A 15,737-nucleotide genomic window follows, 5' to 3' on the forward strand; every position below is an offset into this window, starting at 1 on the left:
GTGCCCTAACAATGTGACTAAACCCAACCTCATAAAATCTGGATAACTGCTGAGGAAACAGCTGGCATCACAAGTAGCTACTTCTGAGCAAGTAGATGAGGAGGAGCTTTTGTGTGGACGATCTCAATGTGTTGGGAGTAGTAGTGGTTCAGTCCCTACTGGCTCATGTAACCTCACCAGTGGGTCTTGCACCACAACATAAACAGAACAATTTTACTGAGCCCCACGTGCTCTCTGATCTGTGCTTTAAATGTGCTAATTTTCTACAGATTCTGATTTTATTTTGTGTACCCATTATATTTGTACATCTGAGTGCATCATTTGATGGAGTCATCTGATAGATTGGTCTACTTAGATTCTGTTTGTACTAACTGCAAAATTGTGGCTGTTGCTGGTCTGAACAGCATGTATAAACTCTTGACAGTAAATGTGTTGATGGCCCATGGCTAAAATATTCACCTGTCTGTGCTTGCCTGAAAGTGACGCAGGAGCTTCACAACCAGCTAGAATAAACCCTTGATGCAAATTTCCTGAGGATTTAGCATGTCACTCAAAAGTCATCCTATCTAGGCAAGTAATTTAATTCCATCAGCACATGACCTGAATTGGGGCAGCACTTATTATAAACCTTGAGGGGATTATGTTCAGTTACTCAATATGGGTTATACTGATCTCTGCAGGGCTGAGCTATAAATAAGACTTGAAATCTTCTCTCACTTGTAAAACTTTCAACAATGCAAGATTGAGCTGTACAATATGTTTCTTGCTATTATGGAACATTTATTAGAGTCAATGTGTGTCCTCAGTCCTTAAGAGAGAAGTTCTGGGGTTGGTAAGTAAAGTATAAGCTCCATTGACTATGGTGAAACAACTCTTCAGTCTAGGATAATCCCACTATTGCTATACTTTGGGGGCAGAAACTCCATATTTTCATCCCATAATATGCAGAAAGCATGGCCCCTAGAGATCACATTTCAAATAGGGTGGAATGTATCAATTGAATACAATATGTAATTTTTGAATTTTTTTCTTCAAATTTTTGTATTAAAGACAAAAATAATCTGGCAATATGTATAACAGTAAAGGTAATCAGGATAACCATACAAATACACTGCTACAAATACACAAATAGAATACATGAGGAAGCAAAATAAACCCATCTCTGATTAACAAACTGTGAGTAGAAGGAAAACTGCATAATTCATTGGGATAATAATGAATGACCAAGCCCCATGCTGCTAGTCTTATTACAGCGGATTTTATATCTGACAGAGCATCGTATTGTATAGGGGTGCATGACATAAAATTTGATAGTGGCATAGTGGGGTCAGAAAAATACAGACGCTCATCCAAGATCCAATTCATTCCACTTGAGTAACTGCAGCTCCACAAGATACCTTTCATTCTTCTCCAAGGCAACATACGAGTCTAAAGCATGTAAAGTAAAATAGAAACATCTGAACTCAGATGGTTGCTGTAGAACCGGGCATATAAGTACAATCTGCACAATAAATCTCTGGGATAGTCTTCTCCACCTGCTTTTCCCGCAGGTCATATGATAACAAACAGTCTGGTTTCTCCTGCTCGTAACCACTCAATTTGGAATTTATCGAGTGGCTGATTCCTTCCTAGTGCCAGTTCATACATAGGGCTCGATTTTCAGATGTCCGAGCGGGTGTGTTCGTGGCAGGGGGCTCCGAAAATTGGGGATTCCCGGGGCGGGTCCGGAGTCCGGCTCCAACCAGCCCACTTCCGGGTTCCCCAATGATGTGCTTAGATGCGCGCACAGCCCCCGCATGCGGGACTCCTACCGGCAATTAAAGCCGGCGGGATCCCACTTAAATCAATTAATTGGATACTTCAGGTAGTTAGGAGACCTGATTTGTAGGATATTTTAGGAGGGGTGGGTTTTCAGGTCAACTGAGTGTGTTTCCTGTACTGGGGGAAACACTCCCAGTTGAAATGGACGTGTTGCAGCCACCAGCCTGTGAGAGCTGCGAAGGTCCATTTGACAGGTGGTGGGGGGGTGGGGGGAGACCCTCACTCATTGCAGGAGGCCACTCTGTCACTTTGGACAAAGTTTGGCCTGCACCACCCTCCTCCTAACACAAAAAAAATCACAAACTTGCAACCTCAACCCCGGTGTACAGACACATTTACCTACCTTGCGGACCCCCTCAAACGTACATCTTCCAGATGGGAGCTGCCATAGCTGCAATCATGACCTCCTTGGAGGACTAACAGCATCGCCGGCCACGCCGTCCACCTCTGACACGTGGAGCTCCACAACACAGTGCTGTGACACATCCACCTGCACAGCAGGAGGGAGAGCAACCGCAGAGAGAGATGTGTCGCAGAAGGCACTACCCTCACCACAGGGTCCACAGACCGAGGCTCAGCTTCCTGGACCTTTTCTGAGGAGCAGTGCATACGGAGGCTCAGAGTCACTCGACATGTAGTCGTGGACATCTGCAGCCTCCTTGACGCCGAGCTGCTCCCGGCTGGCCCGAGCACCATCTTCTTACCTGTCGCTGTCAAAGTCACCACTGCCCTCAACAACTTCTCCTCCGGATCCTTCCAGGGTGCCACCGGGGACATCGCCAGCGTCTCTCAGTTGTCTGCACAAAAGAGCCCTGCAAATACACCTACACCCACACCCACTCTGCAGTGACACAATGGGTGGCATCAGGTGTGGATCTTCATGGTGATCCTCAGGAAAGGGCATTATTGCACAAACCAGACAAGATTTGCAAAGATGTGGCAGTAGTGGTGATAACAATTTTTTATGTTTTTTTTGCAAAACAAACAAAAGTAAATCAAAGACATGACATTTTGTCTTACACCCTTGTGCATCCCCTTTGTGCTCACAAAACCTTCACCATATGTTTACGTGGTGCTACCGCTGTGGCTTCAGCAGAGATAGTGGCAGCTTGCTCTTGTCCATGCCCTGACCAATGAGATGCTTTGCGCGGACATCCTCTGGGTTTCAGTGCCCGTGAGGGCCCCTCCAAAGACTGCTCAACCTGCACCTGCGCAGGGGCAGACTCGGCCACCTGGAAAGGGGGCAGCATTGCGGGCACTGGTTGAGAGGGGGGCAACGGGTGAGACGTGGGAGCAATTTGAGTGGCGTCCCCACTTCCATGTCCTCTTTCACCATCATCCCTCTCCTGGCCCAGGCCCACATCACTCCTTCCACCCTGCTGGACGACAGTTTGGAGGACTTGTGTGAAGCCTTGGAAGGTCAGTTGTAATGTATCTGTCAGCCTGTTTAAGGCGGCAGAATGTTGCTCACCCTGAATCCAAACGGCCGTTGTCAGGGCCTGAACGGACTCGTTGTTGAGCCGTGCTTGAAGCTTGATGGAGGCTAGCCTTTCCTTCATCCCAGACATTCCCGCACCTAACCGCAGCACTATCTCAGAGATGCCTTCACGTCCCTGTGATGCTATCTTGAAGATACCCTCCTGCTCCTCCTGCTGACAGCCTGTGATGCGGGTGCGCAGTGCGCCTCTGCGCAGGTCTGGAACGTGGGATTCTCAGAATTCTGCAGGTCAGAATTAGGATGTCAGCACAAATCTTAAAGCATAACTGACACTATGGGCCCGATATTAGGAGGAAGGCGGGTTGGCAGCAGGGGATCGACTGGGCGCATGGATAACGCGCCCAGTGAATTCGGGGTGCTCCGCACGCGATCGCAGCCTAATTGAAGGTACTTGCGCATGCTTCTGGGTTTCCCGTTCCAGACCTGCGCAGAGGCGCACTGCGCACCCGCATCACAGGCTGTCAGCAGGAGGAGCCCTATTTAAAGGGGCAGTCCTCCAATGCTCCTCCTGCAGCAAAGAACCAATTTTGGATCATGGAGCTGGCCAGAGACAAGGCTACTCCAAGGTTCTGTGACTCCTCACTCCAGATGCTGCTCAATAGGGTGAGGAGGAGGAGGAGGGAAATTTTTTTTCCATCAGATGGGAGGAGGTGTCCTCCCTCCGCCACCAAGAAGGCCTTGGCTGGAGGTGGCCAAGGAGGTCAGCAGCAGCGGCAATGTGTGCCGAACCTGGGTCCAGTGCAGGAGGCGCTTTAATGACTTAACCAGGTCAGCCAAAGTGAGTATACTTACGCATTCTCCCACACTCCGTCTTCCACATCACCTCCACCACCACACAACCCCTTCTGCACTACCACCACAACGCTCTCGCATCACTCCTCACATCCACTCAACTATCATCCTCACCTTGCCGCACTTACTCACCGCCCCAGTCCCCCTATTTTTCAATTTTTCAAGAAAATGTCTGAAAGTATGATACCATTTCCAACATCAACCTACTGACATTAAATCACTTTTTGCAATAAAACCTGAAGTGTCATGAACAGGGTACAAAATTGGACTTGGGCCTGCACGTGTTAATGAAAAAAAATGGTATGTGCATAAATATTTGCTGATGATCAGCTGCCACTTGATTAATTGCAATGATTGTATTGCATTGGTTAATTGTTCAGTGCAGACATCATCACTCATCAACTACACAGGGCACTTTTGTGTCTGCCATGACTCCCGCTGATACCAAAAGAGGTCCCAACCCTCAATCACAACACAGTCGATATTTAAAATCATCTGGGCATGGTTATAAGGCTGTATTCTCACTGCAGGATTCGGAGGATGGTTATAAACAGCTTGAGCTTCACTCTTGCAGTTTGACATCTACACCCCACAATGAGACGCACAGCTATCCATTATTCTCCACATAACAACTGTGTGGTTAATTTCACTATCATTTTCCATCAATGTTTTATAATCTGGGATTTTTTCTTTGTATGATTTCCCCCCCTCCTTTTTTGTTTTATGTTGCATCTACCTCTCATTGCATTTTTCTCGTGTGTCGTCCCTTTTTTGCATTCTTTCATTTATTCTTTTTCTGTTCATTTGCTTGCTTTCACTTTGTAAACTTTGTTGCCCATTATTTTTCATTTGCAATCTTTCTACCTTTTCTGTTTTGTTCCTCATATTTTATAATTCACAGCCATCCATATTCATATTTCTTAAAGTTCAGCAGTCTGTGCCTAATTTGTTTTTCACTCAATCCCTCACAGCAGGATTTTCCTTCCCCTGTGATTCATCACCATGACTACCTCCTGCTCTCTGGGTCTCTGAGTCTCAGCTCATTGCTTGAGATTTTTAAATTAGGGCTCTGGAAAAAAGAACCCAGTATGTTTAATTTCTCCATATCTCCGTGACCTCCTGCCCATTAAAAAAAAAGAAAGACTTGCATTTATATAGCACCTTTCATGACCTCTGGATGTCCCAAAGTGCTTTACAACCAATTAAGTACTTTCAAAGTGTAGTCACTGTTGTAATGTAGGCAGCACGACAGCCAATTTGCGTACAGCAAGGTCCCACAAACAGCAATGAGATAATGACCAGATAACCTGTTTTAGTGATGTTGGCTGAGGGATAAATATTGATCAGGACACCGGGGATAACTCCCCTGCTTTTCTTCGAAATAGTGCCATGGGAATTTTTACGTCCACTTGATGGGGCAGATGGAGTCTCGGTTTAACATCTCATCTGAGAGACGGTACCTCTGACAGTGCAGCACTCCCTCAGTACTGCACTGAAGTGTCAGCCTTGATCAATGTAAGGACTTGCACAACACCAGGTTATAGTCCAACAGTTTTATTTCAAATCACAAGCTTTCGGAGCTTACCTCCTTTGTCAGGTGAGTGAAGGGTTCTAAAAACGCATAGCATGTATAGTCAGAGAACAATGCCTGGTGATTACAGATAATCTTTCCAACTGCCCCCTATCACATCTCGGCTGGGAGACGATCACAGCAATCAAAGGTGTCATTGGTGTTCAGACAGGTTAGCCACGGAAAACATTACATCCCAGTATACTGAATACACAATGGGTCAGATTACAAAGACAGAGGGAGAAAGAGACCTGAAAGGCAGAGAGAGAGAGAATGTCCAGTTGTATTAAAAACAGATAACTCTTTTTCGCTGGTGGGGTTACATGTAGCGTGACATGAACCCAAGATCCCGGTTGAGGCCGTCCTCATGGGTGCTGGAACTTGGCCATCAATTTCTGCTCGACGATTTTGCGTTGTGTGTCTCGAAGGCCGCCTTGGAGAACGCTTACCCGAAGATCGGAGGCTGAATGTCCTTGACTGCTGAAGTGTTCCCCTACTGGGAGGGAACCCTCCTGTCTGGCGATTGTTGTGCGGTGTCCGTTCATCTGTTGTCACAGTGTCTGCATGGTCTCGGCAATGTACCATGCTCCGGGTCATCCTTTCCTGCAACGTATGAGGTAGACAATGTTGGCCGAGTCACAGGAGTATGCACCATGTACCTGGTGGGTGGTGTGCTCTCGTGTGATGGTGGTATCTGTGTCGATGATCTGGCATGTCTTGCAAGTCTCTGGAGTGGGACTTGAACCCACGACCTTCTGACTCCAAGGTGAGAGTGCTACCAACTGAGCCATAGCATTCAGCATTCAGCAAAAAGACTTTGCAGAGTTGCCGTTTTTGTTCCATTTTGTGCAGATTTCTCTCTCATTAGACATCCCAGTGCAATGAGGATGAGAAATCAGTCTGCTACCCACCGTTGCTCTTTATCAGCTCCTCTGGACATCATCGTTTAGACATTGGCATGGGTTAACTTACCCTCAGATTTTCACTCCTTCCCCTCTGCAAAGTATTCATTCATTCCTCTCCCTTCTTGCCAATGACCAAACTGAGGTCAGGAACTCACCACTTACGAATTGGATGAGTAAATGTGGAAGCTACTACTCCAATGGACAATGTGCTAACACATCAATACAGAAAAAAGCTGCACAAAACCACCATTTTTTAAAATATAAATTAGTCCGTGTGCTCAGAACAAAATAGCATTTTACGAACTGTAGTTTTAACTGCCTTTTTAAAGATGGTCACTTTTTATTGTGCTTGTCAAAGTGACGTATGTTAATGAGGAATAGAACTTTTCCTATTTCAGGTATCCTGTGTCCGCATCAAGCACCTGAAGGTCAGGTATAACAAGTCAGGTGCAGAATAAAGCTTGCTCTCCTCAATAACAAGCCTCAGCCCTAACTTCAAAAGAGCATCACTACTGCACCAGTGTAGCATTTTTTGCATCTCCCACATTAGTTATTCTGTGGCCTCTTGAGTGAGATTGCCAAATTAGAGACAGCTTTGTGTTTTTGGCCAAACCCATATACGACCCTTACATGCAGCACACAGAGGAGTCTTTCAATCTGGGCTGGATTTGAACCCACTGCCAGTTTATAATTTTTTAACCAACAGATGATCTGATGATATTGGGAAGAAGACATTTTCGAGCCAGTTTCCAAGGAAACCCTGGAACTCTATCCTTCCTTGATTTAATACTGAAAACCCTGAGAGTATATTGATAGTTGTTGAAAAATGTAAAATCTCCAAATCACTGGAAATGTTTTACCTTTCAGTTTACATCTTTCTATCATGTTTCAAGATGCCCAATTACAGTGACATGATTAAATTTTCCATGTATTTCACATTTGAATGCCTGTTTTGATAATTTCCTAGTGTCAAACTTTTCTTTCCTTTTTTTTGTGCCCATCCAGGTCAGGGATGTTAGTGCTGGGGAAAGGAACTATTTCAGGGTACCAGCAGTAAGTGCACTCGATTAAGGTAGTACAGCCAGATGCAGAATAAAGCCCTCTCTACTGTGCCCTAACAACATGCCTTGTTCCAAACCACAGAAGAGCACCCCAGCTGTATCAGTGTCACCTTTTTCCATATCCTATACCAATGATCCTGTGGCTTCTTTGAGCGAGATTGTCAATTAGTGCCATTTTATGCGGAGGCCCATGCCCCATTAGGAACTGGATTGAGACTGCCCAAACTCATTTCGCATAGGATGTTCGCAGCCAAAGGACAGAAGAGACTTTCATCCCCTCAGTCTGAGCTGCTTCTGAACTCATGTCCCAGAAGTGTCTAAATCAGATCACCCAGTTCCCCTGTAGTGTCAAACGTATTTAATTTAGGAGATGAAGACTGGATACTCACAAGTGACAGCATCCTCAATCCTTTGAAAACTTCAATAGTACTATAGCACCCAAATTAAAATAGAATCAGTTTACAATTTTCTTGTTTAGAGATGCAATGAATTGTGTATTACAGATATGTATTACGTATCGATTTCTCTAACATCACTCTAATTTTAAGAAAAATTTGCTTTGATAATCATTGTGGGAGGAAATGCTTCATTGCAGAATTATTAGGAAGGAGCAATGAATTTTGGTGTTGAGGGTTAAACAGTTATTATTTCAGTACTGCACAGCCTATCAAACACCAATCCCAGAGCCTATCAATATGTTTAAAAAGCTGATGCAGTGAAGTGCTCGGTAATGGTAGAATGCATGAACGTAATGCAAAATCAATTAACTTAAAAATTAAAGGAAAAGTTTAAGTATTCTTGGGTAATGTTATCTGTCTTTTGAAGGATCTGAGCTGCCTGTTTGAAGTGTACCTGGATCCCCTACAAAATGAGACTTTCCTTACGCAGGATGAGGTATGAAACCTAAATGTGAATTTCTTTTTAGAACTCTGGTTGTAATGTAGTTTAAGGCCAACATTTCTCATGTTCACTTAGATTATTATTATATTACAGGGTACTCGAGTACCTGTAAAGAGCACAGAGCCTGCAGATTCAGGTTTTGCTGCTGGCTCCCAGCTTTCACTCTGCCCAGGAGCAGTGGAGCTTTACCACAGGTGTTTGCACACATGCACAGAGCTCTGAATGATGGTTGCATTTAAATGTTGGGAACATAGGAACAGGAGTAGGCCATTCAGCCCCTCGTGCCTGCTCCGTCATTTGATAAGATCATGGCTGATCTGTGATTTAACTCCATATACCTGCCTTTGGCCCATATATCTTTGGTTGCCAAAAAGCTATCTCTCTCAGATTTAAATTTAGCAATTGAGCTAGTATCAATTGCCGTTTGTGGAAGAGAGTTCCAAACTTCTACCACCCTTTGTGTGTAGAAATGTTTTCTAATCTCATTCCTGAAAGGTCTGGCTCTAATTTTTAGACTGTGCCCCCTACTCCTAGAATCCCCAACCAGCGGAAATAGTTTCTCTCTATCCACCCTATCTGTTCCCCTTAATATCTTATAAACTTCGATCAGATCACCGCTTAACCTTCGAAGCTCCAGAGAATACAACCCCAATTTGTGTAATCTCTCCTCGTAACTTAACCCTTGAAGTCCGGGTATCATTCTAGTAAACCTACGCTGCACTCCCTCCAAGGCCAATATGTCCTTCCGAAGGTGCAGTGCCCAGAACTGCTCACAGTACTCCAGGTGCAGTCTAACCAGGGTTTTGTATAGCTGCAGCATAACCTCTGCCCCCTTGTACTCTTTGAGAACTCTTAAAGAAATAAAGGCCAGCATTCCATTAGCCTTATTGATTATTTTCTGCACCTGTTCATGACACTTCAATGATCTATGTACCTGAACCCCTAAGTCCCTTTGGACATCCACTCTTTTTAACTTTTTACCATTTAGAAAGTACCCTGTTCTATCCTTTTTTGATCCAAAGTGGATGACCTCACATTTGTCGACATTAAATTCCATTTGCCACAGTTTTGCCCATTTACCTAATCTATCAATATCGCTTTGTAATTTTATGTTTTCATCTACACTGTTTACAATGCCATCAATCTTTGTGTCATCGGCAAACTTAGATATGAGACTTTCTATACCTTCATCTAAGTCGTTAATATTGTGAATAATTGAGGCCCCAAGACAGATCCCTGCAGGACTCCACTAGTCACATCCTGTCAATGTGAGTACCTTCCCATTATCCCTACTCTCTGTCGGGAAAGGGAAGCTGAAAGCACCCCATCTCTTAACATTAAACATGTTTAAAAAGTTCACAGGCAGTTTATTGGTGGATCACTTGGGATCATTTTATTTGAGTTCACACCTGGCTGCCGTTATATAGCAGTGGGTGTGAAGTCAAAACAGTACAAGGCTGAAGGTGACCTTGTCTAAATGCATTTCAGGTGACTCTGTGCTCAAAATGTATTTTGTGTTGATGTAAAGATGAACCCATTTGTCATCAAAGCTAATTTTGTAGTATAACTAGAGTTGATTCCACAGTTAAATTCTAGAAAAGAGAAGGCTGAAGGGTGCCCAGATAGAGGTCTTTAAGTTAATAGGTTTTGAAAGGGTAGACGTAGAGAAAATGTTTCCACTTGTGGGGGAGTCCAAAACTTGAGGTCATAAATATAAGATAGTCACTAATAAATCCAATAGGGAATTCAGGAGAAACTTCTTTACCCAAAGAGTGGTAAGAATGTGGAATGCGCTACCACAAGGAGTAGTTGAGGCAAATAGCATAGGTGAATTTAAGGGGAAGCTAGATAAGTACATGAGGGTGAAAGGAATAGAAGGATATGGTAGGGTTAGATGAAGTAGTGTGGGAGGAGGCTCGTGTGGAGCATAAACGCCGGCATGGACCACTTGGGCCAAATGGCCTGTTTCTGTGCTGTAAAGTCGATATAACTCTATGTAAATGCAGATAACCTGTGTGGTAGTTTGCTGGCCTGCAGGTGACAAGTGAATTGGAAAAAGTCTTCAATACAAATGCACTTCAATTAGGCATGTCATTGTGAATGTGTAATATTAATGATGCACAATAAGATTCTTAGCAGTTGTATCATTACTTTCACATACTAATGCTTTGCACACAATTAAATGTTAAACTCAGGACGAAAATCTTAAATGAAACTAAGCAATCTGACTAATCAGCCACCGCTGTGCCGATTGATATCAATTACTCTGGTATGGCCGCCTCATGCGCCACGCCGAGTCTGACCCTATCACAGCATTCACCAAACCACCACCAACATGGAAGACGCCACGAAGCAGACCCAGAACAAGATGGGATGACAACATAAAAGGGCCCCTTAACAGCGTGGGCCTCACTGCCAATGAGGCACAAATGAGAACCCGGGGCCGTAATGGTTGAAAGAAGCTGGTAGCGGCAGCATACTCTAATGGATAACCCCTTAGACAACCTACAGTAAACACACAGGACAAAACCTAAGGGTTCTTATTTCAAACAGCCTGTTGGAGATAAAAAAAAATCCTTACACGTGAAATATGTATGTGATACCTCAGGTTGTTCCTATAGCTTTTTTTGTAATGTGCATCACTGCTTTTATGGTTTCAACCCCCACTGTACCCCAATTAACATAAAGGCTTTAGGCCTTTTTTGGTATAGAAGTCAAGATTAAAATTTCCAGTGAAAATTTTACTAGTGCTGTTCACAGTGAGGTCCAGTGTCTCAATCCCATTATTTAGTTTTCAGTCCATTATCCTAGTTGCTATTCTACTTTTGATCCTAATGTTCTTTTCTTGTTGCTAGTGGCCATTACAGCACAAGCAAAAATCTGCTGTTGATTAAAGTTAAATTCGAGCCCTGTGTAATCTTGATGAAGCATTCTGCAGTTTGATTCGTGCTTCCTGTACCTGTGATGCACAGACAGATGATAGTAATGAGTTTCTGCACTGACCAGATTACTAGACTTCCTCTGTTTCCATGTTCTTTCAGATGGAGTCACTGTTTGGGAGCCTGCCAGAAATGCTCCAGTTTCAGAAGATGTTTCTGCAGACACTTGAAGACGGTATTGCCTTATCACCTGATTTCAGCAAGCTGGAAACTCCATCCCAATTTAAAGTAAGTGGGCAATTCATGCACAGGATGAGGAAACCTTCAGGAAGTGGGTTGCAGTGTACAGCTGTACCACTGCAGTAAAACTAATAATGATTCCTGTTGACAAGGTACTATCCACTAAGTTACAACACTAGGGTAGTTGATCTATATATTTTATAGTAACATAAGACTAATTCAGGGCCTATATTTGGGGGACTCTTAGTAAGATCTAAAAGGGCATTGTGTTATCTAGTCTGTCTGCACATAAATTATTCATAAGTTTGTTACAATGTATTACAATTTTTGCATCAAATGTACACCAGTAGTGATATATGTATAAATTTTAGTATAAAGTAGCTCAGATGCACTCTGATTTGACTCCTCCAATGAGACCACTTTAGGAGCAGACCTTTTCTAGCTGTAGTATTGTACCTGGGTCTGCACAGAAACCTGCCTTTTTACTTACTGGAACAAGTCTAATTAAAGCCCATGGGATTAATGGGACAGTGACAGCGTAGATACAAAATTGGCTAAGGGACAGAAAGCAGAGTGTAGTGGTGAATGGTTGTTTTTCAAACAGGGCTACGGGGAAAGGGTGGGGGAGTGAGACTAACTAGATTGCTCTTGCAGAGAGCCAGCACGGGCTCGACGGGCCGAGAATGGCCTCCTTCTGTGCTGTAACCATTCTATGATTCTGTGGAGGGAAGTATTACAGTGGTGGTTCCCAGGGGTCGATATTAGGACCACTGCTCTTTTTGATATATATTAATGACCTGGACTTGGCTATATGGGGAATCATTTCAAATATTTTGTAGATGACACGAAACTCAGAAATGTAGTAAACAATGTAGAGGATAGTAACAGACCACAGGGGATGTGCCAGAGGACTGGAGAACCGCTAATGTAGTACCATTATTCAAGAAGGGGAGTAGGGAAAAACCGGGGAACTACAGGCCAGTGAGCCTAACATCAGTGGTAGGAAAATTATTGGAAAAAATTCTGAAGGACAAAATTAGTCTCCACTTGGAGAAGCAAGGATTAATCAGGGATAGTCAACATGGCTTTGTCAAGGGAAGATCATGTCTGACTAATTTGATTGAATTTTTTGAGGGGGTGACTAGACGTGTGGATGAGGGTAACGCAGTGGATGTGGTATACATGGATTTCAGTAAGGCCTTCGATAAAGTCCCCCACAGGAGACTGGTCAAGAAGGTACGAGCCCATGGAATCCAGGGTGCCTTGGCACTTTGGATACAAAACTGGCTTAGTGGCAGAAGGCAGAGGGTGATGGTCGAAGGTTGTTTTTGTGACTGGAAGCCTGTGGCCAGTGGGGTACCACAGGGATCGGTGCTGGGTCCCTTGCTGTTTGTGGTCTATATTAATGACTTGGATATGAATGTAAAAGGTATGATCAGTAAGTTCGCTGATGATACAAAAATTGGTAGGGTGGTAAATAGCGAGGAGGATAGCCTCAGTCTGCAGGACGATATAGATGGGTTGGTCAGATGGGCGGAACAGTGGCAAATGGAATTTAACCCGGAAAAGTGCGAGGTGATGCACTTTGGAGGGACTAACAAGGCAAGGGAATACACAATGAATGGGAGGACCCTAGGCAAGACAGAGGGTCAGAGGGATCTTGGTGTGCAAGTTCACAGATCCCTGAAGGCGGCGGAACAGGTAGATAAGGTGGTAAAGAAGGCATATGGGATACTTGCCTTTATTAGCCGAGGCATAGAATATAAGAGCAAGGAGGTTATGATGGAGCTGTATAAAACACTGGTTAGGCCACAGCTGGAGTACTGTGTGCAGTTCTGGTCGCCACACTACAGGAAGGATGTGATCGCTTTGGAGAGGGTGCAGAGGAGATTCACCAGGATGTTACCAGGGCTGGAGCGCTTCAGCTATGAAGAGAGACTGGGAAGATTGGGTTTGTTTTCCTTGGAGCAGAGGAGGCTGAGGGGGGACATGATTGAGGTGTACAAAATTATGAGGGGCACAGATAGGATGGATACTAAGGAGCTTTTTCCCTTCGTTGAGGGTTCTATAACAAGGGGTCATAGATTCAAGGTAAAAGGCGGGAGGTTTAGAGGGGATTTGAGAAAGAACTTTTTCACCCAGAGGGTGGTTGGAGTCTGGAACTCACTGCCTGAAAGGGTTGTGGAGGCAGGAACCCTCACAACATTCAAGAAGCATTTGGATGAGCACTTGAAATGCCATAGCATACAAGGCTACGGACCAAATGCTGGAATATGGGATTAGAGTAGACAGGGCTTGATGGCCGGCGCGGACACGATGGGCCGAAGGGCCTCTATCCGTGCTGTATAACTCTATGACTCTATGACCTCAGGAGGAAATAGACTGACTGATGAAATGAACAGACACATGGCAGATGAAATTTAACACAGAGAAGTGTGAAGTGATACATTTTGGTAGGAAGAATGAGGAGAGGCAATATAAGCTAAATGATACAATCTTAAAGGGGGTGCAGGAATAGAGAGACCTGATGATGTATGTACACCCATCTTTGAAGGTGGCAGGACAAGTTGAGAAGGCTGTTTTTTTTAAAAAAAGCATATGGGATCCTTGGCTTTATTGATAAAGATGATGTGGAGATGCCGGTGATGGACTGGGGTTGACAATTGTAAACAATTTTACAACACCAAGTTATAGTCCAGCAATTTTATTTTAAATTCACAAGCTTTCGGAGATTTCCTCCTTCCTCAGGCAAATGTTTCAAGAGCTCCTTGAAGCCTACGCATTTATACATATAGAACAATACATGGTGTTTACAGACTGCCCCTGCAACTGCCCGTTGCCAAGGCAATCACCGTGTTCAGACAGAGAGGTGTCACCTGCAGAACCCCCGAATACACATTCAACAAAAAAACAAACAGGGAAAAAAAACAGAGAAAAAAAAACAGAGAGAGGCAGAAACATCCGGAAGGCAGAGAGAGCCAGCAAATGACCCATTATATTAAAAACAGATAACATTTGTTCGCTGGTGGGGTAACGTGTAGCGTGACATGAACCCAAGATCCCGGTTGAGGCCGTCCTCATGGGTGCGGAACTTGGCTATCAATTTCTGCTCGACGATTTTGCGTTGTCGTGTGTCTCGAAGGCCGCCTTGGAGTACGCTTACCCGAAGGTCGGTGGATGAATGTCCATGACTGCTGAAGTGTTCCCCGACTGGGAGGGAACCCTCCTGTTTGGCGATTGTTGCGCGGTGTCCGTTCATCCGTTGTCGCAGCGTCTGCATGGTCTCGCCAATGTACCATGCTCTGGGGCATCCTTTCCTGCAACGTATGAGGCCATCGTTCGCAGCAAACTACCTAGCTTTCAAGAGAACAGCGTCCACGACGCCACACAACCCTGCCACGGTAACCTCTGCAAGACATGCCAGATCATCGACACAGATACCACCATCACACGAGAGGACACCACCCACCAGGTGCATGGTTCATACTCCTGTGACTCGGCCAACGTTGTCTACCTCATACGTTGCAGGAAAGGATGCCCCAGAGCATGGTACATTGGCGAGACCATGCAGACGCTGCGACAACGGATGAACGGACACCGCGCAACAATCGCCAAACAGGAGGGTTCCCTCCCAGTCGGGGAACACTTCAGCAGTCATGGACATTCATCCACCGACCTTCGGGTAAGCGTACTCCAAGGCGGCCTTCGAGACACACGACAACGCAAAATCGTCGAGCAGAAATTGATAGCCAAGTTCCGCACCCATGAGGACGGCCTCAACCGGGATCTTGGGTTCATGTCACGCTACACGTTACCCCACCAGCGAACAAATGTTATCTGTTTTTAATATAATGGGTCATTTGCTGGCTCTCTCTGCCTTCCGGATGTTTCTGCCTCTCTCTTTTTTTTCTCTGTTTTTTTTCCCTGTTTGTTTTTTTGTTGAATGTGTATTCGGGGGTTCTGCAGGTGACACCTCTCTGTCTGAACACGGTGATTGCCTTGGCAACGGGCAGTTGCAGGGGCAGTCTGTAAACACCATGTATTGTTCTATATGTATAAATGCGTAGGCTT

At 44.6% G+C, this 15,737-nt stretch overlaps 1 protein-coding gene across 2 annotated transcripts in view; it reads left to right on the top strand.

Annotated features, from left to right (window-relative positions):
• Positions 1 to 15,737, top strand: part of tiam2a (TIAM Rac1 associated GEF 2a) — a 400,823-nt gene that overhangs the window by 365,896 nt on the left and 19,190 nt on the right. For both annotated transcript variants that reach the window (XM_067989096.1, XM_067989097.1), the window contains 2 exons: positions 8,473 to 8,541; positions 11,589 to 11,714. In XM_067989096.1, coding sequence (XP_067845197.1) covers positions 8,473 to 8,541; positions 11,589 to 11,714 — 195 coding nt within the window. The remainder of the gene's footprint in view (positions 1 to 8,472; positions 8,542 to 11,588; positions 11,715 to 15,737) is intronic.

Source organism: Heptranchias perlo, chromosome 8, assembly GCF_035084215.1.
Source record: "Heptranchias perlo isolate sHepPer1 chromosome 8, sHepPer1.hap1, whole genome shotgun sequence".
Taxonomy (NCBI): Eukaryota; Metazoa; Chordata; class Chondrichthyes; order Hexanchiformes; family Hexanchidae; genus Heptranchias; species Heptranchias perlo.